This window comes from Misgurnus anguillicaudatus, chromosome 15 (genome assembly GCF_027580225.2).
Source record: "Misgurnus anguillicaudatus chromosome 15, ASM2758022v2, whole genome shotgun sequence".
Lineage (NCBI taxonomy): Eukaryota > Metazoa > Chordata > Actinopteri > Cypriniformes > Cobitidae > Misgurnus > Misgurnus anguillicaudatus.
The window spans coordinates 11,071,172-11,098,994 of NC_073351.2; the positions used below are offsets into that span (position 1 = coordinate 11,071,172).

The following is a 27,823-nucleotide window of genomic DNA, read 5'->3' on the forward strand; positions in this document are numbered from 1 at the left end:
TTTAGTTGATTTAACAGAATAAAAACTGATAAGAACTTTCACTACTCAAATATTTGTTGATAAAATGTCATATACAGGTTTAAGCTGTTATATTATTGATGTTGTTTTGTTGTAAATTATAATTGTGTGAAGTCACCGTTCAGGTCATCAGTGTTTCCATACATTTTCCAGAACATTTTATTGTATTTCTCTCCACAGTACTGACATTGTATGTCAAAAACACAGTTTTGTTGGTGTTTCTGTGGAGAATCACATTTATTCAACGATTGACTTAAAGGTCATTAATTTTGTGTTATAATACCATTTATAAAATCAAAAGTAATATAAAGTGATAAAAACTAAAGTTATATGCAACGGGTTTCCTCACAAATTTCTAGTAATGTCAACTAATCCGGGTTAAGAGTTCAGGAATATTGGAAGAAATAACTGTAAAACGTTAAGTCTATTCAACTTAAAATTGTTGTTAGAACAACTTATATGTTTAAGTGAACTTCACTTAAAGTTTTTAAAGGCAACGAGTTACCTTCATTTTTTAAGTAAACTCAACTTATCCAGGCTTACAGTGAAAGCTTCATTTTTTTATGTGTTACCAACTGTATTTTTTTTAAGTAGATCCAACTTTTACTTTTTACAGTACTGTATGCGCAGATACAATAGCTTATAGACTACAGAATTGTATAGGCTAGATTGACTTGTTATTATAAATAATATAAGCTCAAATTTGAAATAGTAAAATAAATATAACCTTTGTGGGGAAGGTGGGTGTCTACAATTTTGTCTGTATAACCAGTATTCGAATTGAGGGGGTGTGCAGTGATTCCAGACCTCCTGTAAGCATCATGTAGTGCAGTGTAAAACTCATCTACTCTTTATGTGTAAATAGATATTTTTTAATTGAGCGAATCCAACCTGAAACTTTTAAAAACCTGAATTTCTTTCTTACATAATAGATGTACAATGGGACTCTACAAAGGACTCCAGATGACAATATTGAGAAGAGTGTCAGAGCTGTCAGTACATGAAGTTGATCCATCCTCTGTTTTGCTGACTTTGAATTTCAGTAGCTTGCCCTGTTAGTCGAGCTAGCACATAATCCCTCGGCCCATAGAAAGAGCTGCAGTTCACCCTGTCAGTCAAAACCTGTCAGACATCTTTGTGGCCTTAGTGCCTTGGTTCAAAGGTTTTACAAAGTTTTCACTATAAAGAAAAGCTTCAGAATGAACAAAACATATAAAGTAGATCCAGTCTGTCCCTTGTTTTATTCTGGATTGTTATAGCTTGTACAACAGCATATACTAAAACATGCTGTAAAGTAATGTATACAAGCACAATTCAGTATGTATGCATTTTATACATTTAAACATTAGTAAACTCTTACATTTGCAGTTATGTCACTTCTTAACTTTTATTTTCGTATCTGTATTCTGTGTCTTACCAATGTTTTCCTTTCATTCTTAGCTTCAACACAATATATACAGTACAGTATATCGATATGATGATACATCGTCATGAACACATCGATTTAGTACCTATTAACACAATCTCATGGCAATTCGTATGTATTTTACAAGGTGGCTATTTCGTATTAATTCGTATGTCCACATTTGTACGTTTTTGTACGATTTGCTTTTGCCCCTGTGACATTGAGATTAGAGGTGTGTTTTTTTCTAACAATTGTTTGTTTTGGTACAATTCTCTTCAGACATATTCATACGTACAAATTCCTGTGAGATCTCGCATTCTGCATTGATTTTGACACACTATTGAAGGTAGTTAACTAGGTAGTTATGCACACTCTAAAAATGGCTGGTTTATTTTTGATAATGGGTAAATATTGGACAAAACACATGTTGGGTTAAAAATGACCCCATGCTGGGTTGTTGTTATGCAACCATCGGTTACATAATAACTAAGCAGTTGGATAAAACAACCCAGCAGTTGGGTTAAAACAACCCAGCATTGAATCAATTTTAACCCAGCAGTGTGTTCTGTCCAATATTTACCCATTATGGGTCAAAAATAACCCAGCCATTTTAGAGTGCATTTATGAAAATTGGTTTGTAACAATTTTATTAGTGGTTTTATTAGCTAATTATTATGGGAAAATTGTTGTTTTGTAACCATTTTTTTAGTGGCATGACAGACTGTAGTTGATCTGTGATCCATAAAAGGAATCAGAGGTGGAAAGTAACGAATTACATTTACTCACGTTATTGTAATTGAGTAGTTTTTTTGTGTATTTTTACTTTTTTGAGTAGTTTTTAAAATCTGTACTTTTACTTTTACTTAAGTATGTTTTATTTAAAGTATTGTACTTCGCTACATTTTAAATCATATCCGTTACTGAGTAAAAAAATATTATATAAAGCAAGGTGATAAAGACGCGCAATGGATGTAAATGGGCGGGGCTCGGGGGAACACGCGCAAAAAGAACCATGGAGCCGGACGAGACAGGCGCGCGCTAATGCAGACCCGCCTCAGTTCAAATCTTTATGAAAGAAACCCCTGGTCATATTTAAGCACACTTTCCACTGACGCGAAGCGAGTGTTTCATTTCTATGAAAGGTAGGATTCATGCTCTTAAGTACGAAATTGCACAACGCGTTTTTAATACCACGCGCATTATCTTCCGAGGTCTAGCAGCTTCGCGTAAAGTCAAACACAACTTCAAAACGTCCTCGAGAATGCGCAGGTCATTAGACATTGCAGAGAGAGAGAAAGAGAGAGAGCGCGCAAGAGAGAGAGAGAGAGAGCAAGAGAGAGAGAGAGAGAGAGAGAGAGAGCGAGAGAGAGAAGAATAAAGGTCATCAGGTCCCCAGGTCAGGGAAGTAAGAATATAATAAACGTGTCAAATGTATATAGACATGGCACTCATCTCATTATATGATCATTTTAAACTATATATAGTTTAATAAAATAATGTATGTTACCAGCAATACATCAATTACAACCTTACTATAGTGATTGTAGCTGCTGACCACCTTCAAAAGTGCATAACTCACATGTAAAATCATTAAACAATTCCATAAATGTTTCTTACTTTAAAAAAGCTTTTTATTTTATTAACTTTTTGTTATTGCACTTTAATTGTAAAGATGTTCCTACAATTAAAAACAATTAGTTTGAGTTGTATATTCCCTTGTCGTTTTTGAACTATACTAGAATCCTCCACCTTTCCGCTGTAAAAAAAAGTAACTTTTACTCTGAGTAAAGTTAAAATGACTTACTTTTTACTTTTACTTGAGTAGATTTTAGAAAAGTAACTTTACTTTTACTTAAGTAAAATATTATTAAAGTAACTTTACTTTTACTTGAGTACAATATTTTATTACTTTTTCCACCTCTGAAAGGAATGCATGTGACCCGCATGTGCACCAATGACTCATTCAAACGCCTCTGTTTGGCCATTACATACATACAGATGAACAGATACAAATGTTATGTGTCATAATTTGTGGCAGAAAGACAGAACTCAGATGCAGGTTTAACAGAACAAAGCTCTTTATTAAACAGAAACCAAACCACCCACGAGGGGGCAAAAACGCAACTAAAGCAGGCTTGAAAATAAATTGAACACAGACTAGAACAAACTTGACTATAAACTAAACTTGACACTGAACACGTAGACAGGCAGGCGATTACAAAGCACAAAGTTTCTCTGGCACAAATTAACAACAAACTGGCACAGGACAGCAAGCACAAGGGCATAAAATAAAGGCGCAAATCAAGAGGGAAACAGGTGAAAATGATGAAACAATGGCTGTTTCTCAATTCCAAAATGCAAAGAACGGACTTGCGTTCTCGTGGAGATCGGTCTTGTCAGGCGACCTTGGAAGAATCAACTCAGAAGGTCGCGAGAACACAGAACGCACTTGTGAGAATTGAGATGTGTGCGATCTTCCAGTTGGTCATCTGACCTCCGCCATTGTTTTGCCGCAATGACTTCTGGGGCGTAAAGCAATCTCAGAGCGCAAGTCTGCACTCGATGTATCCTCGATATCCAGGACACATCTTGGTATTTTCATGCGTCCTCTGTACTTGCGTTGAACTGTGTTTATGGTTAACGATGACGTAGAGCGAGAACACAATGACGCAAGATCGCTGAAGGACACATATTGAGAAACAGCCAATAACAAGGGGATTAATGTGGAGACAATGGGGCGGGCTCAGGAGACACACAGGAAGCACACACCCCAAATAAAGGCCATGTGCTACCACACAAAACATGGGCCTGTCATGATCCTGCCACAAAGAGCAAAAACTATGACATGAAGGCAGGACCATGACAGTAATGCTGTAATTGTTCGGTTTTAAATTTTATTTTAATCACAATCCAAGCATATTATTGTTAAAACTTGTCAAATATATTTTTATGCATGTATTAGATGAATGCTTTTTGCATCTACTGTACATGTATTCTTATTTACTTTTAAACAAAGTCTTATTTCATGCAAAGTGATAATACATTTACACGTTTATTTTCTCTATTGAAAGTGTTTAATGCTGTTGTGTTTTAAAATATAATGTTCTGAAATAGATTTCAACAATAAAGCCTATTGATTACCATTTTGTTGGGGTGATTGGGGACAGGTGGGGCTTGGAACTCGTCCCTACCCCCAAAATGGGTAATGGCAGAAAAAGTTTGAGAAACATTGGTCTATACTAATATCTACAATTTAAAAAATGCCCATGGTTGGGTCAAATATAGACATTTTATAGGTTGAAGCAACACAGCATTTTTTAGAGTGTAATCTGTAATTTAAATGATATTTTCTGTCATTTGTTTATAGCTTTTTAATATGAAAAAATATTTCTTGTTGTCAGTATTGGCTATTCATTGTAGTTTTTAGTGTTCGTGTGTATGTTGAACTTGCCAATGCTCAGGGTGTTGATGTGATGTCTGTAATAAGTGTCAGCGTGGTTGACATATGTGAACGAGGAATGAAGCAGCCTCGAGAGAGGCATACGAAAGGGGAAAGAGACTCATCTGAGGCGCTCAAGCAGAGAGACTCTTATCTCACTGATGAATATGTGGCAGATGGCAAACTGGAAGGCAGTGGCACCAGACTGAGATAGTCACACTGTCTGAAGGGCAACAGCAGACCCACTGGAATTGATTATAATATCACAGCCAGCTTGAGACGAGCCCCTGAAGACCAGATAAATGACATTATCACATTCATATTTATATTCATAAAATGAATTTCGGGAGAAATGCGGAGCCATCGTAATTAATGATGCTTGCTAACTCACCTGAAAGTTTAAATATTCAAACTCATAAACTTAGTGAAATTATTGTTGCTATAAGGAATTCATCTTATAGAGTGATGCGAGATGCGCCCTCAGGGCAAAGAAAATAAATTAAAACAGCCTACTTTAAAAAATGTAAAGTCTGATATTAAATGTGTTCTGAGTTTGTTACACCAAAGAAAATGTGTTATTAACCACCCAGCCAAATTTAAAGGATTAAAAAACACCAAATAAATAAATAATTTATCAAAAACAGGCAGGATTCTCTGCTGTCAAACGCTGGGGGCGTGTCCACTGTCGGCGCCGAAACCACGCCCACTTGCGGGAAAGCAGCCATCTCTCTCAACTTTCAAATACCATTTTTTAAGATCGCTGTTAGCGTCTGTATTTTTCTTTTCCTATTCCTAAAGCCAATGAACTACATAAGGAATAATTGACGATAATTGAATAATGCACACCCAAGATGGTAATGCGTCGTGCCGTTACACCGTTGGTGTGCATTCTTTTCGAATAATTAAAAGGACTGGAGTTAAATATTCCTCTTATACCACAAACATTACTCTGGTTCCTATTTTTAAGACATTTGACAAGTTAGGTGTGTGGTTTACAGAAAAAATAATCAACACCCATGCAACATTTCTCAGCCAATCAGAATAAATCATTCAACAGCCCCGGGGTATAAACTTTAATATGTTTAATGATATTTACCTAATTTTGAGATATAGATTTAATATTGATCACAATAGTTGTACTTTCACTTTTTTTTACTGTAATGCTTTTTGGTCTGGTATGTACCGAGCCCCTAAGGTGACATTGGAGTAAAAAAATCTAATGTTTAGTTTCACGTGCCCATGTGAAACTTTCGGGCGCGCACGTGAAACTATCCCACGCGCACGTGCAACTATCGAGCGCTCACATGAAATTATCGCCCGTGAAACTATCGCACGTGAAACTATCACGATGTTGCACATGCACGCGCAATAGTTTCACATGTGCGCACGAAAGTTTCACGTGAGCAAGCAAAACTACATTAAAAAAAATTTATCTGCACATAAAAGTTTTGCGTGAGCACATGAAAGTTTCACGTGACCACATGAAACTAAACTTTAGATTTTTTTACTCCAATGTCACCTTAGGGGCTCGGTAGGTATGTATGAGCGGCTTAAAGTTATTGTTCTGATATCTCAGTTCTGTAAAAATTATATAATTTTTGGTACACTAATGGTAGAATTCTATTGAATAATTTGTTTGTAATGGGAAAATTGTAAATATATGAAAAAAGCCAATGTTTTTTTCCAAAAGAATTGTGGATTTACTGTAAATCTTTAATTAGAGAAACATTAAAAAGTGGAAGAAAGTTATTTAATCTTTTTGTAATAATTTTATTTTATCTATTTGTTTATTATTTTATTTGTGTTTTATTTACTATTTCCTAAAAGCTGTGCTTTGTTGTTGAGATTTTTATCTTACTTTACATCATGTTTTACATGTTTTTGCTTGTAATTGTCTGCATAAAAAAGTTTAAAATACTTGCGATTGTGTTAAGGCATGCTCGGTGGCTCCAGTGCATCAAGGAGCCACTGTTTAGCCCCGCCCAAATAATCCTGAACACAGAAATTTGATGTGTTTCTTTTTTTTGGACTCTTATTCTGTTTGTCCTGGCCTCTTATTCTGTTGTCCTTTGTGGAGTGAACTTCAAAAGGGATTCAATGGCTAATGAGGTCCAGGTTCTTCCTCTCCCTGACAGAGAGAGTTTAATCCGGTTAGCTGTGCTTTCTCATGAATAATCCCTCCACTTACCCACCTGTCTGTCCGTCCTTGAGCCCTGCAGCCGCTCTCTGGCATGACTGTCTTCTGCTGAATGCTACAGGTAAATCTTGATATATAGCAACATTTAACAAACAAAAGGCTGCTAGTTTGATACGCTGATGCCAATGTCCATTTGATTGGCCTATTTTAAGTAACAAATTGTCTTTCTAATTGACTTATCTTTTAAAGCAATATACACTGTCAGTAAAAATGGTCAAAAAGGTGACTGGAACAGCACCATTTAATATTTACCATTCAGATACAGTACAGATATGTATACATTTGTTACAAATATGTACCTTTGATGTAATAATATGGACTCTAGTGACAGCCAGGGACCATTTTTGACCATTTGTCTGACAGTGTATAGGTTATATAAAGTCTTATTTGCCTAAAAATAACTTTATTTTAGTGCTCCTTTAGTAACTGGAACGCTCTCGACTAAAGCATGTTTATTATTGAAATAGTTTTTTTCATCATCATTACAATCATTTTTCCAGAACCAGGGTCAATTGAATTTCCACTGCGTGCATCTACTAAACAGTTTACCCAGAATATATTTGAGCATTTTCTTTGGTTTACTGCTTGAGTTGAAGCCGGTCCCAGCTCATTCATCCTCACAAATCCTCAAGTGTTCACCTGTATAAACCTCCTGACAGCTGTTTTGACTAGCAGTTAATCAGTACTACCATCTCTACCATCTGTTCCTAGGAGGTATACTTCTGAAATCTTGGTATGTACGCTTGGGTGGACCTGTGCTTCCATTAACACAGACTTGGTTTCAGCGAATGTGTATTTTTTTAGTTTAGTGAGGGTTTCGAGTGAAAGAGAAACCATCAGGATGAACACAAAGCAATCACACAAACACATACACAGACAAGGTCTATATCTCTCTCTTCTCTCGAGGGGAATGTATAACAGTGTAGACAGACAGCTACAGCTTACAAAGTGTACAGATTTCCAAGCCTAGAAAGATTAGGGTCAGTTGCATTTATCAGTGATTACCGGAGCACATATGTTCCTGTTGGAAAACATTTTGGAAAAACTATTTTATGTGTTGGTGGTGATTCTACATTAAATATACATTAATCAAGAAAAAGAAAGAATGATGCAAGTGTCTTTTGATAGTTTCAACGCAGCACAATGATCATTTTCACGTTTAGCGCCACATTGTTGAAATAGCAAATGCATTTGCACCCAATGTTGCACCCATGGGCGTTCTGATCTGAAACCGAGGTGTGTTCAGGCACATTGTTGGTGCGTTGTTATTTTGAGGCAACTAAAATAGACTATGCCATTGACCAACTAAAACCTGGTCTAAAGTCTATGGCGCAATATTGTTTTTGTTATTTAATGAGTGCGCTAGAAGTATGCGCTAAAGGGACGACAATGCGGGTTTGCTTATCACATACATGGATGCGCAGCAGCACAAAAACTCTTTTAAATATGAAAAATGAAAGGATTAAAAGATTATTTTTGAGTCTCTTGGACATAAATGAGGACCGATTATGAGATGTTAGAAGGCGTAAAGAGCTGCTTTACCTGTAGCCCAGTAAATCAATGCTTTGCTTTAAACAAATGCATCTATTTTTAAATGTTTTTAAATGCTACCTCACGGATTTATTGAATATGATGACTCTGTACCTGTGGATATGGTGAGATGAGAAACATTTTAGGTAATGCTTGTTCCCTGAAGGAATGTCACTGACGTCGTAGTGACCGACTGAAAGGGAACGTCTCGGTTACGTATGTAACCCTCGTTCCCTGAAGGAATGGAACGGAGACGTCACGACGCGACCGACGTATTGTGCGTTCCCAATACGTCGGTCACAACGCGTTGTCGTAGTGACCGACTGAAAAGGAACTGCTTGGATGAGATTTAAACTCATCCAGATTTGTCGTTGACCCTGACTGTGTTAACCTCGTGTTTCAACAGCATGTTTAGCTGGGTGGTAAAAGTTGTTCCCCAGCCGCCAGCACCTCCGGGGAAACTGGGAGATGAGGCAAATCCGAGCGCAACAGTGAGTGTGTGTTTGTGTTCAATTGATGTTAAACTGAATCATAAGTACATCAAGAGTCATGTTTGACAGTGCAGAAACACATTTTTCTTTACTATCCCTTTTCAGGACACAGATGTAGGCAAAAAACAGCAAGTTAAAGGTAAAATGTCCATTCAATCACATTAGACTTCAGCCGTCACCAATGACACAAACACCCCATCAAAGAAAAACCGACGTGATAACATTGCTCATTTATTTTTCATGTTCTACAGAACCTGACCTAGCCAAGCCCACGGAGGAGGTCTCAGAGGAGAACAGGTAAAATGTGCTTGCTGGGTGCACTGTATGTGTGTTCAAGGTCCTGACAGACCTCATTACCTCTCTCTCAATCTCTCTCTCTCTCTCTCTTTCTTTCTTTCTCTAGCGCTCAGAGTGGAGTTTTAAGTTGGCTTTCTCATGGGTTCAGCACTGCCCTCCCTCAGCCTGTAAACACCTCTAAACTGGTTAACACTGAAGCTAAGGTACTTTTATGAGGAACATCATGTGGAAGTTTATTCAGGAATTATTATTAAAAGCTTGTTGAGTTATTAAAGGCGGGGTGCATGATTTAAAAAAAACACTTTGGAAAAGGGTGTCGGCCAAGTACCAAAACACAATTGTAGCCAATCAGCAGTAAGGGGCGTGTCTACTAACCAACATCGTTGCCTGGTTTGCGTATGTGTGGGCGGGTCTATCAAAAGAAGGTCCAGATTCTATTGGGGTACGGGCGTGTTTGTTTAGGTGATTTCAAATGTCAACATTGGCTTTCAGAGATCATGCACCCCACCTTTAACATACTTAATACATTACTTTCAAATGGTAACTAGTGATGGATATTGTAACGTACATTTTGGCTTGGTCAAACTTTTAAGAGGTTTTGCCCTGTACATCCTCCCCCCTTCATTGTGTACTGTACATGTATATGCATTACTGTTAACCCATGTTTCTTTTTACATCATTTCTTAACAGCAAGAGGACAATGCAGCAAGCAGCAGGTATAATTTGGATTCATTTTTGGTATATTTGGGATGGGGGGGATTTGCTGTATTTGTGGTTATTGAATATTTATGAGCAGTACACATTTTCTATTGCTGTATCATCATGGATGGCAGTAACCCATCAGAAGAGTAAGTGCGCTCATACTGTAGCTCAAGCGAACTAATAGACCTGCACGTCTCAGCATGCTACACACGCAACATGCTTCACTGCTTGAAGCTGTATCTCCATATCAACCACTCGGAGCAAAAGCAAAATACTTTCAATTGCATTATGTCCTACAGTTTTAAGAGCAGGCATAAAGTTCAGCGTTGCAATATCGACAGTGGCTTTCAAAGAACATGAAATTAATGCATAAATGACAAAGTGAAATATAGAATGACATGGGTGCTTTAAAAGGTTATAATAAAACTAAAAGTGGAGTAAACTGCTTGTGCTACAGTAGATAGTAGGCCTATAGCGCAGACGTTTTACTGTCCCATGCTGCCCCCTAGTGTTGGCTTAGTGCAAAGCAGCTTTTTCCATGACTTGATGGCAGCAAGCCAAAGTAATGATGGAGTGTGTCTATATTTCCAGCACGACTGGGATGATCGGCTGGATTGTGCAGGGACTGGGAAAAGTGGTTCCACAGCCAGATGAAAAATACAAGGGCCACACGGAGCCAGAGGTGATTACTGAGGTAAAAGGACACACACAGCATCTCTAAATGAATCGTACATTTGTGCAGTATTTATTGGTGTTTGTCCACATTACTTTTCTACTTCATTAACACTATATTTGCATAAATCATTTAGTAAAAAAGGTCCTGGGTTTGAATCTAAATTTACAATAAATGTAAATCCAATCCAACAGATTAGCTTGTGAGAAACAACAACATACACGTACTACTAGCGCATGCAGCCCTGCGCAGATCCATCAGCGTATGACATCAAAGTATAGCGAAAGCAGCTCTTGCGATACTTTGATGTCATACGCATATAGATCTGCGCAGATATGTTTGCATCAAGCCACTCTGTTGGCTTACATTATAACATAACAGTTATAAAACTTTATTCCCTTACATTATCCATGATGATTCGCGTTTCCCAATCAAAAGGCTGTAGCCTCCGTAGGCTGCATACGTCATCAAGCCTGGTTAATTTAAGTTAACTGAGCATTACATTCGCAATTCATAAGCATATTACAACAATTTACGATTAACTGACAACGATGGTCAACTTTATAATTGTTAATATTCTGAAATAAGACAGTCTTTATGACGTATGCAGCCTAGATATGCGACCTCCGGAGGCCGCAGCCTTCGGATTGAGAAACGGCCAGCAACTCCCGTCATTCCACGCTCACTAGCAGCGTCATCAAGCTACGCCAGTGTTGTTGTTTTGGACCTCAGTCTTGTGGCGAATACATATTTTGTAAAGAATTATGAACAATATATCCAAATATTTAGATATGAGTTTACAAATCAAGAATACTATACATCTAAAATATATACTGGATTAAGTTTATATAAAAGTTAAATCAATCTCAATGTCACTTCATATAAAATGCAATAGCTCTGCAAAATGTGAAAATAAGATTTAAAAGTTCTTGCACATAGCAGGTATGTCCCTCAGGACACCTAACACAAGAGTTAATGGAGTTAGTGTCCCAGCACAGCATTATAGTTTTATAGGCACCTGTTTCATTGATGGCCCTGTGAGAGTTTAATTGCATTTTCATTTAGACTGCAGCTGCTCCAGCAGTTAAAGTGGATCCACCTGTAAGTACAGTGTTTTTTTTCAGCAGGCTTTGTCAGGGTCATGCTCAATATATGTCCCACCTTCTGCCATTGCAACCAGTTAAACTTGTAAACACAAGCTGATTGCCGAAGACACACTTCTATGCTGCTTTAATCCAATCCTTAGGTGAAAAGGTGTAAACTAAAGGATGTAGACTCAGCTGGGGCGACCTACTTCCATATTTGAACAACTATAGGCTGTAGGCTATACAAAGACATTTATGCACAGAAAGTCATTAATAAAATAATTTAACCAAGTAAATTGTCAGTAAATTCTTAAGAATAGATGATAAACTATAAACGTACCTAAAGGATTATTAGGAACACCATACTAATACTGTGTTTGACCCCCTTTCGCCTTCAGAACTGCCTTAATTCTACGTGGCATTGATTCAACAAGGTGCTGAAAGCATTCTTTAGAAATGTTGGCCCATATTGATAGGATAGCATCTTGCAGTTGATGGAGATTTGTGGTATGCCCATCCAGGGCACAAAGCTCCCGTTCCACCACATCTCAAAGATGCTCTATTGGGTTGAGATCTGGTGACTGTGGGGGCCATTTTAGTACAGTGAACTCATTGTCATGTTCAAGAAACCAATTTAAAATGATTGGAGCTTTGTGACATGGTGCATTATCCTGCTGGAAGTAGCCATCAGAGGATGTGTACATGGTGGTCATAAAGGGATGGACATGGTCAGAAACAATGCTCAGGTAGGCCGTGGCATTTAAACGATGCCCAATTGGCACTAAGGGACCTAAAGTGTGCCAAGAAAACATCCCCCACACCATTACACCATCGCATTATTACGAAATTGAACAGGTGTTCCTAATAATCCTTTAGGTGAGTGTAGTGGTCAGTAAAGCACATTTTTATAACAGCAAATGCTGGTCAGCATCTGAAACTCAATGAGAATCAAATGGGATGAGACTCTAAAAAGAGCCAGTGGATATGGAATGGGAATTCCAAAGTAGACCGGGGAATAGAAATCAAGCCTCAATGCATTTTAAACATCAAATACATTTATCGGATTTGCAAATGCTATATCCAAAGTGACCTGTACTACAATGCTTTCAAACTATAGTTTATACTGTAGGTGCCTGCGAACCCAAAACCTTGCTGCATATGCAATGTTCTACCAATAGAGCTACAGGAACACTAGTAATAGTCTCTTTTTATATTAGCATATGGCTATTATATATTAATATAATATATAATAAGTTTCCTTCTCTTTACAGGTGTATGAGGTGAAAGACCTGCATGGTAAATCCACGTGATACAGTAGCTTACTGTATATAAACTGTTGGCCGGGATGTATTTAACAGGCTTGATGATGTGCTGATTCTGTTTTTGATCAGATGCTGAGCCCCTTCCTCATATTCCTGTGGTGGAAATAGTGTCTGATGAGGAGCCAGACACAGCAAACACATCCTTCTCTCCCGGGTATCATCATCCCATCATATTTCATACTCTAGTTTACAACATAATGTTGTGATGGCATTTTTTGTATTTTGGTTCAATTTAATTTTTCCGAGACTTCTTTGAAATAGTAATTCCTGTGTTCCTCTTTCTTATAGTGTGATAGAATGGATCAAACAGGGTTTGGAGAAGGTAGTTCCTCAGTCTCCGGTCCACCTTCAGGCTCCCTCCAGTTCAGACGCTAAGGTCCTGAAGGCCGCTTCTGCTCCTGTGACACCCTGCAGACAAGCGCCGAGTACGATTCACCTGTTTTTAGTTATCGGGAATATAGTCAAGATTGTTCAGTGGAGCAGAAATTGTGAAATTGAATGTTCTGCATGTTTTTCTGTATAGCACCTGCTCCTGTATCCACGCCAGCACCTGCGCCTGCACCTGCAACTCTTGAACCACCCAAAGTAGTTGAAGACTCTAAAAGCGTGAGGTACGTTTAGCTCAGTGGTTCTGCTCTGAAAATTTTGTATGTTTCTCTTATGTGAGAGACTCGAATCAGCTGTGTTAAATAAGGGAGACACAAAATTTGCAGAGCTCCAGGATTGTGAACCATTGGTTTAGCACATGAGCTTGTTTATCCTGTTCTTCTTAAGGTATTACATTAACAGTGTCGTATTTGTTTGTTACCACTACAGCAAAGAAAAGGAAATCAAGTAAGTAGCTCTTAATGCATTGTGGTATAGTATAGTATCTTCCGGTTCCAAATAAAGGAAGATTATCTTTGTGGTGCAATAAAAAGTAAATAAATATACTGCTAACCTGCTGCTACCTGATTATTTATCCTAAAATTAGATTACATAGCTTGTTATAGTTATAGGCAGTTGGGTGATTCTCACGAAAACTTGGTTTTAAAAATGTCAAGCATGAAAATGTAAAAATTGCTTAAATTTACTTTTTTTCCCACCAGACATTGAAAAACAAAGTCTGGAGTAAATGGGAACATTAATTTAAAAACTTTTACTTATCATTTAACACTTTTTGTAACATAATTTAAAAATTTAGTCCTAAAAAATCTCATTACCGCAACAGTCAGAAAACATCAACACTGACATATTTTCAAAATGACATGACAAACCTGAAAGAACATAATTTGGAAATTCTGCACATGCATTTAAAATCAAAGTATTATGCTTCTATTAATTAAATGAACATTTAATAAGCATCTGTTGCGGTAATGATAATCAAAATGTCGTGTAAGCATTCTGACAAGACAATATTTCAAATTAACTGTAAAAAAATGATCTTACCTGGTAGCCATCTTGCAGTAACTGGCCCATGTGCTTGGTCACTCAAAATCAAACTTTATTAAAATTCTGTATGTGTGCTTAAACTGTCTCAAAAAGTGTTGCGGAGGATGAGAACATCAGGCATGGACACATCATTTTCCTAATTTTTCTTCATTATTATTATACATGAATATTCAGTAAATATATACAGTATATGTCATCTAAAGTAGTCTAGCAAAACATCCATTTATTTTTTTTTAATATTTTTGTGTTAATTTGATTAAATTACAACATAACGCATGTTCAAACACAGCCGGACACATTGCGGTAATGAGAATATCAGCAGAAAATGAGATAAAATTTCCAATTATAAATTCTTATGTTGAAATCACACATTGTGCAAGGTAGAACACAGTATTGTGTTAATTCTGATGCTTTTTAATGTTACTATATTACACATTTTAAAGCTAAAATCATTAGTGCCATGGTGTTTCAATGGTTTCGCGAGAATCACCCAGTTATTCTAGACAATGGCTCTGTTCACAATAGCATACTATCATACTACTCCTACTATTTCTAATGTACATAGTATGTATACTGTGCATATTTGCAAAAATGCTACATAGTTTCAAGGGCTCATACATACAGTCGGCTACACAATGACCCACATTATACTACAGTACATAATGGAGCACACCACAGACATACCCTGATGAGTCTCATAGCTCAATGTGCTTGATTTTCATCTTTGGTACAATGAATAAATTATTGCATGAAGAATCTAATGTAATGCATTATGTTTGATTTGTTTTTTTAAGTATGGTTGGCTGGATTGTACAGGGAATTGGACGCATGATGCCACAGCCGGTACTGCCACCAAAAGAGGTAAGTTGCCCACACTTCTTAAAAATTCATAATGTACATTAGACCAGGTTTGTTTAAATAACATTTACTCTTTGTGTTCATTTACAGGAGAGCTCTGATGTTGTTCAAAATAGTAAGTTATTTTTTAGTTTATTTTTGATCATTTACAATACGTTCACACAGCTAGATACCCAGCAAGCAATTTTGCCTTTAATTCTTTCCCCACCATTGACGACTTATCTCATCAATTAAGAGAGAACACTTGCATAAAAAAGTGTTTCTTAAGAATTTTTTTGTTAATCTGCAATGCCGCAATTATCCAATAGATGGCGCACTTAACCAAGTTATGAAAAAACTGAAGCCTAAATGTTATTTACTAATTTTAAACTCTGTGTATATTTTGATAATCGTTCTGAATCCAATCTCTAACAAAATTCCTTTACAAAAATGCAATATTTTCAGCTTTTTGCAAAAAAAGAAAAATATCCATATTTAAGAGTTTATAAGCAGAGAAAAAAATATAGAAAAAAAACCCGTTTTACTCTTGTTTTGTTTGTTTGTTTGAAAGTAGAGGGTCTGTTCTTTCATTTGATATATTTGTATGTTTATATATTTTAGAAGAAAATTTTCATGGAAGGCATTTTGTGAAAATCACCAAAAATGCTGGCGGGCAACTTTTCAAAAAATGGCTGGTGGGGAATGAGTTAAAAGAGGCGCCCAAACACAGCCCAGTTTTCTAAGCAAAAGCAAGTCCAGTTAAAATGAAAAGCGACGTCTAACCACAGTCCAAAAATAAATAATAATAATAATAATAAATAATAAATTTTATTTATAACGAACTTAAAAAGAAATTAAGTGTGTGTGTGTGCGTGCGTGCGTGTGTATGTGTGCGCGCGGGTGTGTGTAAAAATAAAATAAATAAATAAATAAATGGGACTCCTTACAATCAATGTTGACTTTGCTTACAGGATGGAATATCATACATCTTGCAGGTTTTTTGGGAAAAACGACAATTTAAGTTGGTTTTGGCTATAAGTGGGTTACTAATAGCCAGACTATATCAGGTCTATAGTTAACCTAGACGGTGAAATGATGGCTATTGCTTGCTGGGTATAATATTTAACATCCTTGTGACACTATTTAGTTGCAATTCATACAATCAGCTCATACGATAAGAATTTCAGACTGCAGTGGATGTATGCACACACATTGTTATTGGACGCTTTGGTCACATGATTTGGAAATGGTACCATTTGTAGGGTGGCGGTGATTGAGACAAACTCTAACTCAGCTCCTCTTCTCCTTCTGTTTCAGGGGAAAAGTTCTCTAAAGCCCCCTAAACAAAAGGAGAAGACGACTGGGAGAGTCATGACCTCCACACAGAGACATCACAAGACATTTAGATAGACAGACAAACCCGAACGCTCATGAGTTTAGTTGAGCTATAACATATCGAGCAGCTATGATGCACAATGCAATGCATAAACCTGCCTGCTAAAAGCACTTTGTACTCCGTATGTTGTTATAAAGCAACAATAAATAAATACTCAGACGATATGCCACTTCGCTTTTGCCAATATCTGCACTGCTTGCTTCAAATAGCAACAGTTAATCTGTTTAAGAGTATGATAAACATGTTAGCAAAGCTACTGCACACAACGCATGAATGTCAGACTGTACAACAAGGTGTTTTATTCTTATGGTGTATGATGATGTTGATGTTTTAAGGTGAAATATTAATGCTAACGTAGCACAGGCAGCTAACATAATTTGTGTACTGTATGACATTAAAAAATAAATAAACGATTTTAAAAAGCAGATTGTTTGTTGCGTCATCAGAATAGAAATACATTTGCATTATGATGTTTTATCAAGGATTATTATTAGGGCTGTCAAAAATGAATCATAATTAATTGCATACAGAATAAAAGTTTGTTTTGCATAATATACCTATGTGTATTGTGTGTACATTTTTATTTATTTATATATAATATAAAATCTATTCAAATATAAATAAATATAAATATATACATGTAAATGTTTCTTAAATACATGCATGCATATATTATGCAAAAACAAACTTTTATTTTGTATGTGATAATCTTTTGACAGCCCTAATTATTATGAATCTTTGTTAGTTCAGATATGTGCGCTAATGCTAATACATTAAAAAGTGTAGCTATCCTGTAGCTCAGTGGTATTGTGTTAGCAGCGCAAAAGTCATGAGTTCAATCCGAATATATATATTAATAAATTATATAGCCTACCTTGTTTTAGAAAAAAAGCATCTACCACATGCATAAATGTAAAATCAGATGTGATATGAATGTTATCATCATTGTCATAACATAGCTAAAATGTTTACATAAATGCATGTCTATCTGAACACCATTTAAAGCATATCTTGCTATATAGTTTTAAAGGGCCCATATTATGCAAAATCCACTTTTACAAGGTGATTGGACATAAATGTGTGTTGGCAGTGTATGAACAAAACCACCCTACAATGAAAAAAATCCACCCACTTCTTTTTTAATCCCTATTAAACCAAAGCAGTCTCATTAGACATGCTGTTTTGATTCTCTTGTCAATGTGATGTCACACAAGCAAAGCCCCGCCTACAGCCAGTGACTGCCTGGTTAACTTTACCCAAAAGCTTTTCTAAATCTGTTTGTTAGCATGTTGTAGCACAAATGTGGCTAAAGATACTTTTGTCTCAGACTGTATTCACATGAATCAGATATAATTTTAAACCAAAAGCAGTAGCTCATTTGCATTTAAAGGTACACACACACACGAAAACAACACTTTTTTGCTCACTTTGGACAGGCTAAAACAAATTATCTGTGGGGTATTTTGAGCTGAAACTTCACAGACATATTCTAGGCACACATGAGACTTATATTACATCTTGTCAAAATTTGCATAATAGGAGCCCTTTAAAACCTTATAATAAAAAATCTAAATTAAAGCAATTGAGGTCACACACGCTCTAGCTCAATTGTTAAAGCAGTGGGTTAGCAGTGCAAATGTTATGGGTTTGAATCCCAATGAACGCATGTAATGATAAAATATACAGATTGAATTGACGTCTAAATTTTTTGAATGAAAGCATCAGCCAAATTCATACAGTAAATGTACACATAACAGTGTGTGGCAATGAACATGACAATATTTGCACTATCCAATATTTTCCAAACACCTTAGCCCCTAAGCTATTAAACATCTCTCCATTATTCAATTGTGGAAGCGCTTTGTCCCATGCTATGGTAATGATGTGTATGCATGTTTTTTTTTTTGCTGCATGTGCAGTATGTATCCTTCAGGACACTTGTGATATGATGCTGGAGGAGGTGGACTCAGACTGGGAGACTCAGCAGAAGGAGCAAAGTTCTGGACAGGACGTCCAGGCTGAGGAGCAGGTGCATCAGGAGAGCACAGCCCTGCTGCAGGTGTTGCCCAACATCGTACCACAGGTGCTGGCCATGCAGCAGCAAGACGATGCTGAGACCCAGACAGAGCGCTGGACGCCTCTTATTGAGAGCATCAGGAAAGAAGCAGAGGAGACTGCTATTGCAAACTTAGAGGAGAGGTCAGTCAATGTAGATTTAACTTGGTGAAATAACTAGCAGACTTATTTTCTGTTTCTGTGGCAAGATTAGGTTACAAGGTTTTTTACACCAGATTAATTTAGCCTTTATCTCTTATAATTTTTTTTATCTTTTCATTTTCTTTGCATGTACACATATAGACTCCAGCAGGAACGTGTGGAGGCAGCTCGAATGGCAGAGGATCTGGCCCGACATGCTGCAGAGTTGGCTGTCAGACAGCTGGAAGAAGAGCACACCATACAGATCATCTCAGAGCCCAAAGATGAAGAACAAGACAATGAGGATCAGTAAGTCTTAAACACACATCAAACTCCCTGTGTTAAACCCTTCCAGCATCTTCTGTGTTTGTTAGATCTGAGATCTGGAGTGTGATGACATTTAAGGCCAAAATGCTCTCACACACAACACACATAAACTTACTCGCAGTGTTCAGAATTCACATGTTCACTGTTTGTTTTACCAAGACTGCCAAATATCCAGGAGGAAGAGATTGAAGAAGACCCAGAGTAAGTCTGTCGCTCTTGGTCTCTGCTTTCTGCTGAGGTCCGAAATTAACCCTTACCAAGCAATAAAATACCACATTTTACTGCATTTTTAATATATGATTTAAATCACTTGTAAATTAGTTTATTGTAACTTTTCAAAATAATGCAAAATATGGTCAGTGAGATATTTTAGTTTATTTCAGTTCATTTTGGACCTTGCTTCCAGCCCTTCAGTGCTTCCACTTTACAGCAAAGCGATGTTATAACTGACCATATGCCTACCATCTTGTGCGTGTTAGCTGAGGTGCTGTTTGTCCTTTTCGGCTTGCCGTACAGGTTACAGCCGTTCCATGAAGAGAGTGAGGAGGAGAATGTGGATAGTAAGATCACAGAGTAAGACTTGATTCTCAGAGCGAAACTGCATACAGCTAGAAGCCTGGGCCAGCTGGCACCTGTAGTTGAGCAGTTGACATGACATTGACAGTGTTGTCTGGATTGTTTTTTTGTTTTCTTAAGTTTTTCTCATTTTTGCGCACTTACACTGAAAAATGGTCAAAAATGGTCTCTGTCACTGGGGCAATATGCTTTAAAAAGGTCCAAATGCTCCTTTTATGTACAGATATGTATACAATTGGAACCAATATGTACATTTGAGGTATTAACGTGAACTCTTTGGTACCAATATGCACCTCTTTTGTACTATGAAGTCTTTGGTACCAATATGCACTTCTGTACTAATATGAAATCTTTGGGACCAATATGTACCTCATAGTTACTTAAATGCACTCTTTGTTACCAATATTCACCTCTTTTGTACTAATATAAACTCTTTGGTATCAATATGTACGTCTGAGGTACTAATATGAAATCTTTGGTACCAATATGTACCTCTGAGGTACTAATATGCACTCTTTGGTACCAATATGTACCTCTTTTGTACTAATATGCACTCTTTGGTACCAATATGCGCTTCTTTTGTACTAATATGCACTCTTTGGTACCAATATGTACCTCTTTTGTACTAATATGCACTCTTTGGTACCAATATGTACCTCTGAGGTACTAATATGCCCTCTTTGATACCAATATGTACCTCTTTTGTACTAATATGCACTCTTTGGTACCAATATGCACTTCTTTTATACTAATATGAAAGCTTTGGTACCAATATGTACCTCAGAGGTACTAATATGCACTCTTTGGTACCAATATGTACCTCTGAGGTACTAATATGCATTCTTTGGTACAAATAGGTACCTCTTTTGTACTAATATGCACTCTTTGGTACCAATATGCGCTTCTTTTGTACTAATATGAAATCTTTGGTACCAATATGTACCTCAGAGGTAATAATATGCACTCTTTGGTACCAATATGCACCTCTGAGGTACTAATATGCCCTCTTTGATACCAATATGTACCTCTTTTGTACTAATATGCACTCTTTGGTACCAATATGCACTTCTTTTATACTAATATGAAATCTTTGGTACCAATATGTACCTCAGAGGTACTAATATGCACTATTTGGTACCAATATGTACCTCTGAGGTACTAATATGTACTCTTTGGTACCAATATGCACTTCTTTAGTACTAATATGAAATCTTTGGTACCAATATGTACCTCAGCGGTACTAATATGCACTCTTTGGTACCAATATGTACCTCAGAGGTACTAATATGAACTCTTTGGTACCAATATGTACCTCAGAGGTACTAATATGCATTCTCTGGTACAAATATGTACCTCTTTTGTACTAATATGCACTCTTTGGTACCAATATGCGCTTCTTTTGTACTAATATGAAATCTTTGGTACCAATATGTACCTCAGAGGTAATAATATGCACTCTTTGGCACCAATATGCACTTCTTTTGTACTAAAAATGAAATTTTGGTACCAATATGTACCTCAGAGGTACTAATATGAAATCTTTGGTACCAATATGCGCTTCTTTTGTACTAATATGAAATCTTTGGTACCAATATGTACCTCAGAGGTAATAATATGCACTCTTTGGTACCAATATGTACGTCTGAGGTACTAATATGAAATCTTTAGTACCAATATGTACCTCTGAGGTACTAATATGAACTCTTTGGTACCAATATGTACCTCTGAGGTACTAATATGAACTCTTTGGTACCAATATGTACCTCTAAGGTACTAATATAAACTCTTTGGTATCCATATGTACCTCTGAGGTACTTAAATGAAATCTTTGGTACCAATATGAAGCTCAGATGTACTAATATGAACTCTTTGGTACCAATATGTACCTCTGAGGTACTAATATGAACTCTTTGGTACCAATATGCACCTCTGAGGTACTAATATGAAATCTTTGGTACCAATATGTACCTCAAAGGTACTAATATGCACTCTTTGGTACCAATATGTACCTCTGAGGTACTAATATGAACTCTTTGGTACCAATATGCACCTCTGAGGTACTAATATGACCTCTTTGGTACCAATATGCACATATTTTGTACTAATATAAACTCTTCGGTATATCAATACTGTATGTGCCTCTGAGGTACTAATATTAACTCTTTTGTACTAAAATTTACCTTTGAGGTACTAATAGGAATTCTGTAGGTGCACATGTGTACTTTTTGAAAGGGTACTGCTCCAGTAACAGCTAGGAAGCATTTTTTTTTACATCTTTTCATATTAAGAATCATAATTGATAATTATTACCAAAATGTGATTTATATGATTTTAATAGTTTCATAAACTGAACAAAGGTGAATTTAATTTCTTGTAACTGGCCATATAAGAATAAAATTATTAAGATCATTGGGATATTTGCAATTTTCTTTGATTTTATATGGCCAACAAACCCATTACAAAAGTATATCACCCATCTTTAAACCCCGCATAAAAAATATACATGGGTTTGTCTTTATATATTAAAACACATGGTACGGCTTGTAAAAAGCCTTACAATTATAGTGTCCCACATCTGAGTTCCACCTAATACTTTGTGTTATTTTGGAGATGATGTCAGGTGCTTAATTTAGGATTAATCCTGCCATGCTTCACCACAATACAGTATTAACTGTCTATAAACCAGCACAGCTAAAGCCCAAAGCTAAACAAGCTTTTAGGCTATAAGCATAATACTGTAAGTAGAACTAGATCACAGAGACCTGCTGCATGCTTTGAAGTAAATTAAACTCAAGTGTGCAAGTTGTAGTCACGCTTTTGCCACCAGTTTGCCATCACCTGCAAACAATACCGAAATAAATGTCAAGCCCAACTAGTTTGTAAACATAAAACATGGATTATTCATTATATCCTTTCCAAAACAACAAAGTTTGCATGTAGTGAGTGTATGTTAGTACATCAAAGGTACATATTGGTATCAAATGTACGTATCTCTACCTAAATGGCACATACTGTATTCGAATTTTGTTTTTAAAGCTTTGTACCTAGTTCCTGCAGGTCTGACTGGTGTCATTTGTGATTGACCGGTTGTGTTTCCATGACTACACTCCTGCTCAAACCTCTGTTCAGGTGCAATGTGGACGTCTGTCCGGCAGAGCCCTCACCACATCAATCTGAAGCTTCAGATCAGATGACCCAAAGTCCACCACCACCCAAACCATTAAAGACAGAAACAGTGTCTCCACCTGTGACCACACAACCTGAGCGTGTCACATCTTTACCACTTGACAGGGACAAGGTAACAGACATTTTTACATCTGAAAAAAAAGAAATTGGTTGTTTTGTTCACCACTGTATCACCATTACTGTTTGGACTAAGTTAACTAGTGATACAAAAATTTTTTTGCATCCATTACTCTGGTGCATTAAGAGATGTTTTAATGAAATCCTTGTGTTAATATGGTACCGCAAAAATCTTTTCTTTTTGCAGTTGGAACTAGATTGTAGTTTTTAATGAAGGATTGTGTGTGGTCATCCACTCAAAAATGGCTTTAAAGTAACATTTATTTAGAAACAAATTCATATTTTGTTCTTTGAGAGATGAAAGCTATTCTATGCACAATGAAGAATACAAACTGGATTTAACCAGGACTGATATACAATAAAGATAAGAAGATGAAACTTCACACAAAATATTACTGAACTCAAGGCCTAACATCTGCACAGCTTTCATTGATCCATGTGGGATATTTTTAAGATAAACTCAGATCAGATCAAATTGATCAATTAAATGCAGTATTGGCAAATAATTTAGAAAATTTCTTTCCAAATTAACTTTTCGATTATTGAAAAGTTCGTTTTTGGCTGTCTTATGAATAACTTTTGTTAATTTTCTGTTACAGGATCAGGAAACTCTTGAAGATGGCTGTGGAGGTCAGGTTTTTTTTTTTCATTTTTTTTTTAAATAAAATGAATTTACATTAAAGAGCCCCTATATGACATTGCTAAAAAATACTTTTGGTTTGGTGTAATACAATGTTTTCGCATGGTTTATCGTTAAAAAACTAATTATTTTCCACATACTGTACATTATTGTTGCTTCTCTAGTCGTGTCAATTTTTACAAAGCTCATGGTTCTGAGAAGTGTGGTGTGCTCCGATTGGCTAGCTATCCAGTGCATTATTATTGGCCGAGTACCTTGAGCGTGTGAAGGAAATGTGATGCTCCTTACCATATTTGTAAGATCAGCTCCCAACGGAAGCTAGAATTGTCTTGACTACCTTATCAAATACGAGCGCGAATGCAGATGACTAGCTAATCAAGCAACTTCACCAGTGCAACTTGAACTAAATGTAACAGGTGAGGTAAGGATACTAAAACATAAAACCATGTGTGCATTTGTGATCGTAGAAGCGACAAACAACAAGTGGCAAAACATCAATCATTGTAGACTAAAGCAATAAGCCCCAAGAAGCGGTGGGTTGCCGGTGCGTTTTATAACAGCTAAGGGGCGTTGTCTAAAACCCCCTTGGCTGTTATAAGGTGCACTGTAGCCCCGCTGCTTTGCGGGGCTTATTGCTTTTATAAAACGGTTACTTCATATCCATAACGTTAGCAGGATTTAAAACACAAATAAGTTGTAATTGTATTAGTACAAATATTACTCTTCCGCCAAACAAAGTAGTTCCTCAGAATCAAGTGTGGCTGCAACAGAGCGCAGTTCCCAACCAACACAGACGCAGCAAAGACACAATGAAACTATGATTAAAGACTGTGGTGTTTATTTTTATAAATCAACATTCATCTAAAATATACATTTACATTTATATCGTGCAACTGTTGAAGTGATAATCAATGCGTGGAAGCATGCTTAACTTCTCGTTCCCCGTCAGCTGTTTTTTTTAAGTTGCCAGTTGTCAGCTAAAAGCGGAGATAATTCCATTTTTGTGAAGAACTTTTGTAAGAGATCAGATTCAGAGCCAAAACCTGCCCATATTTAAGAGGTTATTAAAAGATTTATAACTTTTTTACCCGTTTTGTTTGTTTGTTTGTTTTTTTGAAAGCAGAGTGTCTTTTCTTTCTTTTGATATTTGTATGTTTATATATTGATAGAAGAAAATTTTCATGCTGGTGTGCAACTTGTTTTAAAAAGCTGGCGGGGAAAAGTTAACATGTACTTACACACACTTACACACCAAAAGAAATGTAAATCCATGAAAATGAAATATGGGCTCTTTAACTTCTTCACTATTCAATCTTATTTCATGACTTTCAGAGCAACTTCAATTCCTTTACAAACTTCTAGGTGACCCCTCCTTTGGGAATTCTCAGTCTATTTTTATAAAATCTAATCATGGTGTTAGATTAGTTCACCCAAAAATGCAAAAACCCAAAAGGATATTCAGATAATCTGTTCAGACAAAATGCTGATCAGAAAGTGATATTGGTGGTGCATATTTCTATTAATTGAACTGGATGTCTGCCTGCCCGCAGTGCCTGCTAGCTGTTCTGGTGTAAAAAGCTGGGCTCTTCGCTTCCCGTATGCCTCCCAATGCCTGGACAACTTCAGCCAGCTTCTTAAAAAGAATAATGTTACCCTGCCCAAGCTGCCCTCACTGTCCCCTGACCTTCTGCTGCTGTACCAGGAGCTCTCGCAAAAACCCAAACAGCGCCTCCAGAATGCTTTCCTCCGTCTCAACAACCTCAAGTCCACGTAGATCATCTCAGCAGCACACTGTAGACCTGAAGTTAGAAGCTGTAGCTAGTGGATTTAGTGCTGTAAATAGCCAGAAGATCATGCTAAAGTGCTAAAGAAATTATTTCTTATTAAGTCCTCTGCAGAAAGCCATCAAACCTCCAATTTCAGGTGAAAGACTGTGTTAGGCTGTGCTGTGTTAGGCTGTGCTGTGTTAGGCTGTGCTGTGTTAGGCTGTGCTGTATTAAGCTGTGCTGTGCTTGGGAATGTATCTCAGTCAAATCATGTTTCAAAAATAGTTTTTAGTTTTCCAAGACACAATGCAAACTTTCTGTGATATAAAGTGGACAATCTAAGGGCATGTTTACACGAGAACGCTCGAGGGTGAAAACGTAAAAATATTTTATCGGATGTGCCTTTCGTTTACGTGGCGACGGCGTTTTGGGGGCTTAAAAAAGCAAAAAAGTGAAACCACCCTTCAGAGTGGAAATCTTAAAAACGATCTACCGTCGCATTCTCGTCTAAAGAGTAAAAACGCAAAAGTCTGCTCACGGTGGCTCTCGTCGCGTACGCATTTACGTCACAGGCATGCGCCAGTTCAGGAAAATAACAACAAACATGTCGGATTATTTCCATACGTCGAACCTTCAAGTTGCCATAGCAGCTCTGATAAATATACAAGTCTTTCCAGCAGTTATACGAAATATTCACAGCTAGTATTACTGATCAGAGAAGGCGCCAATTCCTTGGAGGCAAACCAGACGGCTTTGGACGAGACCTGGGAGAACCAGGAAGAAGGTTGTACGCAGGCACACGGACTTGGTGTTGTTGTGTGTCAGGGCTTCACATTGCCCCCTAGCCGCCTGGAGTGCATACTACATCGAATATCACACACTTTTGCGTCACCATGTGCACGCAGATTTCCCCCTCAAAACGCTTGTATAAACGCGGAATAAAAAGTGATAACGCAACGCCACTTTTGCGGTTTCTTTTCAGATCGTTTCCATGTAAACGTAGCCTAAGTACACTACTTTTCTAAAATGTTTATTCCTGTAGCCAACTGTGAAGTGAGTAATAAAAGAACCATTTTTGGATCCTCAGAGAACCATTTGTGAACCTTTATTCACTACAAAGAACCTTTTGTGTAATAGAAAGGTTCTTCAGATATTAAAGGTTCTTTATGGAACCATACAGCCAAAAATGGTTCTTCTTTGGCATTGTGTGGCACCTTTATTTTGAGTGTATTGAATAATGAGTGTCTGATTTTTCAGTGATACATTTTTTTTTTTGTTTTCAGAATCCACTCATGTAAATCCAGCGCTAAAAGTGGAGGACATAGAGGATGGAGAATTGATGGTTCCTCAAATCATTGTGGCCCCAGAGTCAGAGTCAATGACCCTCACTGTTCCCCAACAAAATCTGACTCCACGCAGGTCAGAGTTTTAATGTCAGATCTTTTACTTGAATAAAAAGATTTGTAAAAAATTCACTAAAATCGTTTTTTGTCTCCATCACAGCAAAGCTGTGGACTTAGAGTAAGCTGTTCTTCATTTATAAATTGTTAGTCCTACCCTGTTGGAAAATTTGACTTAAACTGCACTCTTAAATAAAGAGGTGCTTAACGGTGCCTTTAGAAGATAAACAATGTTTGGCTGAATGGTTCTTTGAGGAACCAGAAACGGTTCTTCTATCTATAACCCCATTCACACAGATCTTTGGTCCCAGAAAATACCCGTAAAAATTGCCAGACAAGCGTCTGTGTGAACGCAAACATGTCCTGTACATCTTCTGAGATCATTGCCGGAAAGAGGACATAGTACACAGAAAACCCTCTGTGTGAAAAAAAAGGCCGAAACAATGCCGTAATGGGAGTGTCGTAGTGAGGACGTGTGCGTCATCACAACAAAAGTTATGGTTTAGCGCTTTAAAACGAGAGATTTTCATGCATATCAACACAACGAGAAATGTCGCAAACTAAATTGAAGCAGTTATCAGGAAATGATAAATAAGAAGCATAAACAATGACGCGTAACATGAAGTTGGTTCAACTCTTTAAAATGAGGGATTTACAACATTCACGACGAGAAATGTCAGCAAACTGGACTGAAGCAGATATCAGGTAAGTTAGCTCGTCACTTACTGTGTTGAAACGGAGATCATTCAGCAGCATAAAGAATATCGCGCCATGTGCTCATTGAGCTTATAA

General features: G+C 37.0%; 1 protein-coding gene across 11 annotated transcripts in view; it reads left to right on the forward strand.

Annotated features, from left to right (window-relative positions):
• Nucleotides 1–6,950: 6,950 nt before the first annotated feature.
• The window catches only part of cngb1a (cyclic nucleotide gated channel subunit beta 1a), a 32,782-nt gene continuing 11,909 nt past the window's right edge, over nucleotides 6,951–27,823 (forward strand). The window contains exons 1-24 of one of the 11 annotated variants that reach the window (XM_073853361.1): nucleotides 6,951–7,120; nucleotides 8,996–9,080; nucleotides 9,186–9,219; nucleotides 9,332–9,377; nucleotides 9,493–9,580; nucleotides 10,068–10,093; nucleotides 10,211–10,225; nucleotides 10,671–10,773; nucleotides 11,818–11,853; nucleotides 13,109–13,133; nucleotides 13,229–13,313; nucleotides 13,448–13,584; nucleotides 13,683–13,770; nucleotides 13,976–13,993; nucleotides 15,385–15,451; nucleotides 15,539–15,563; nucleotides 18,743–19,022; nucleotides 19,182–19,328; nucleotides 19,506–19,547; nucleotides 19,863–19,919; nucleotides 23,052–23,220; nucleotides 23,825–23,855; nucleotides 26,915–27,050; nucleotides 27,135–27,152. In XM_073853361.1, the coding sequence (XP_073709462.1) occupies nucleotides 8,997–9,080; nucleotides 9,186–9,219; nucleotides 9,332–9,377; nucleotides 9,493–9,580; nucleotides 10,068–10,093; nucleotides 10,211–10,225; nucleotides 10,671–10,773; nucleotides 11,818–11,853; nucleotides 13,109–13,133; nucleotides 13,229–13,313; nucleotides 13,448–13,584; nucleotides 13,683–13,770; nucleotides 13,976–13,993; nucleotides 15,385–15,451; nucleotides 15,539–15,563; nucleotides 18,743–19,022; nucleotides 19,182–19,328; nucleotides 19,506–19,547; nucleotides 19,863–19,919; nucleotides 23,052–23,220; nucleotides 23,825–23,855; nucleotides 26,915–27,050; nucleotides 27,135–27,152 (1,757 nt within the window). In that variant the 5' untranslated portion in view covers nucleotides 6,951–7,120; nucleotide 8,996. Of the gene's footprint in view, nucleotides 7,121–8,995; nucleotides 9,081–9,185; nucleotides 9,220–9,331; nucleotides 9,378–9,483; nucleotides 9,581–10,067; nucleotides 10,094–10,210; nucleotides 10,226–10,670; nucleotides 10,774–11,817; nucleotides 11,854–13,108; nucleotides 13,134–13,228; nucleotides 13,314–13,447; nucleotides 13,585–13,682; nucleotides 13,771–13,975; nucleotides 13,994–15,384; nucleotides 15,452–15,538; nucleotides 15,564–18,742; nucleotides 19,023–19,181; nucleotides 19,329–19,505; nucleotides 19,548–19,862; nucleotides 19,920–23,051; nucleotides 23,221–23,824; nucleotides 23,856–26,914; nucleotides 27,051–27,134; nucleotides 27,153–27,823 lie in introns of all 11 variants that reach the window. The other 10 variants (XM_073853360.1, XM_073853364.1, XM_073853365.1 and 7 more) reach the window with 10 other exon arrangements.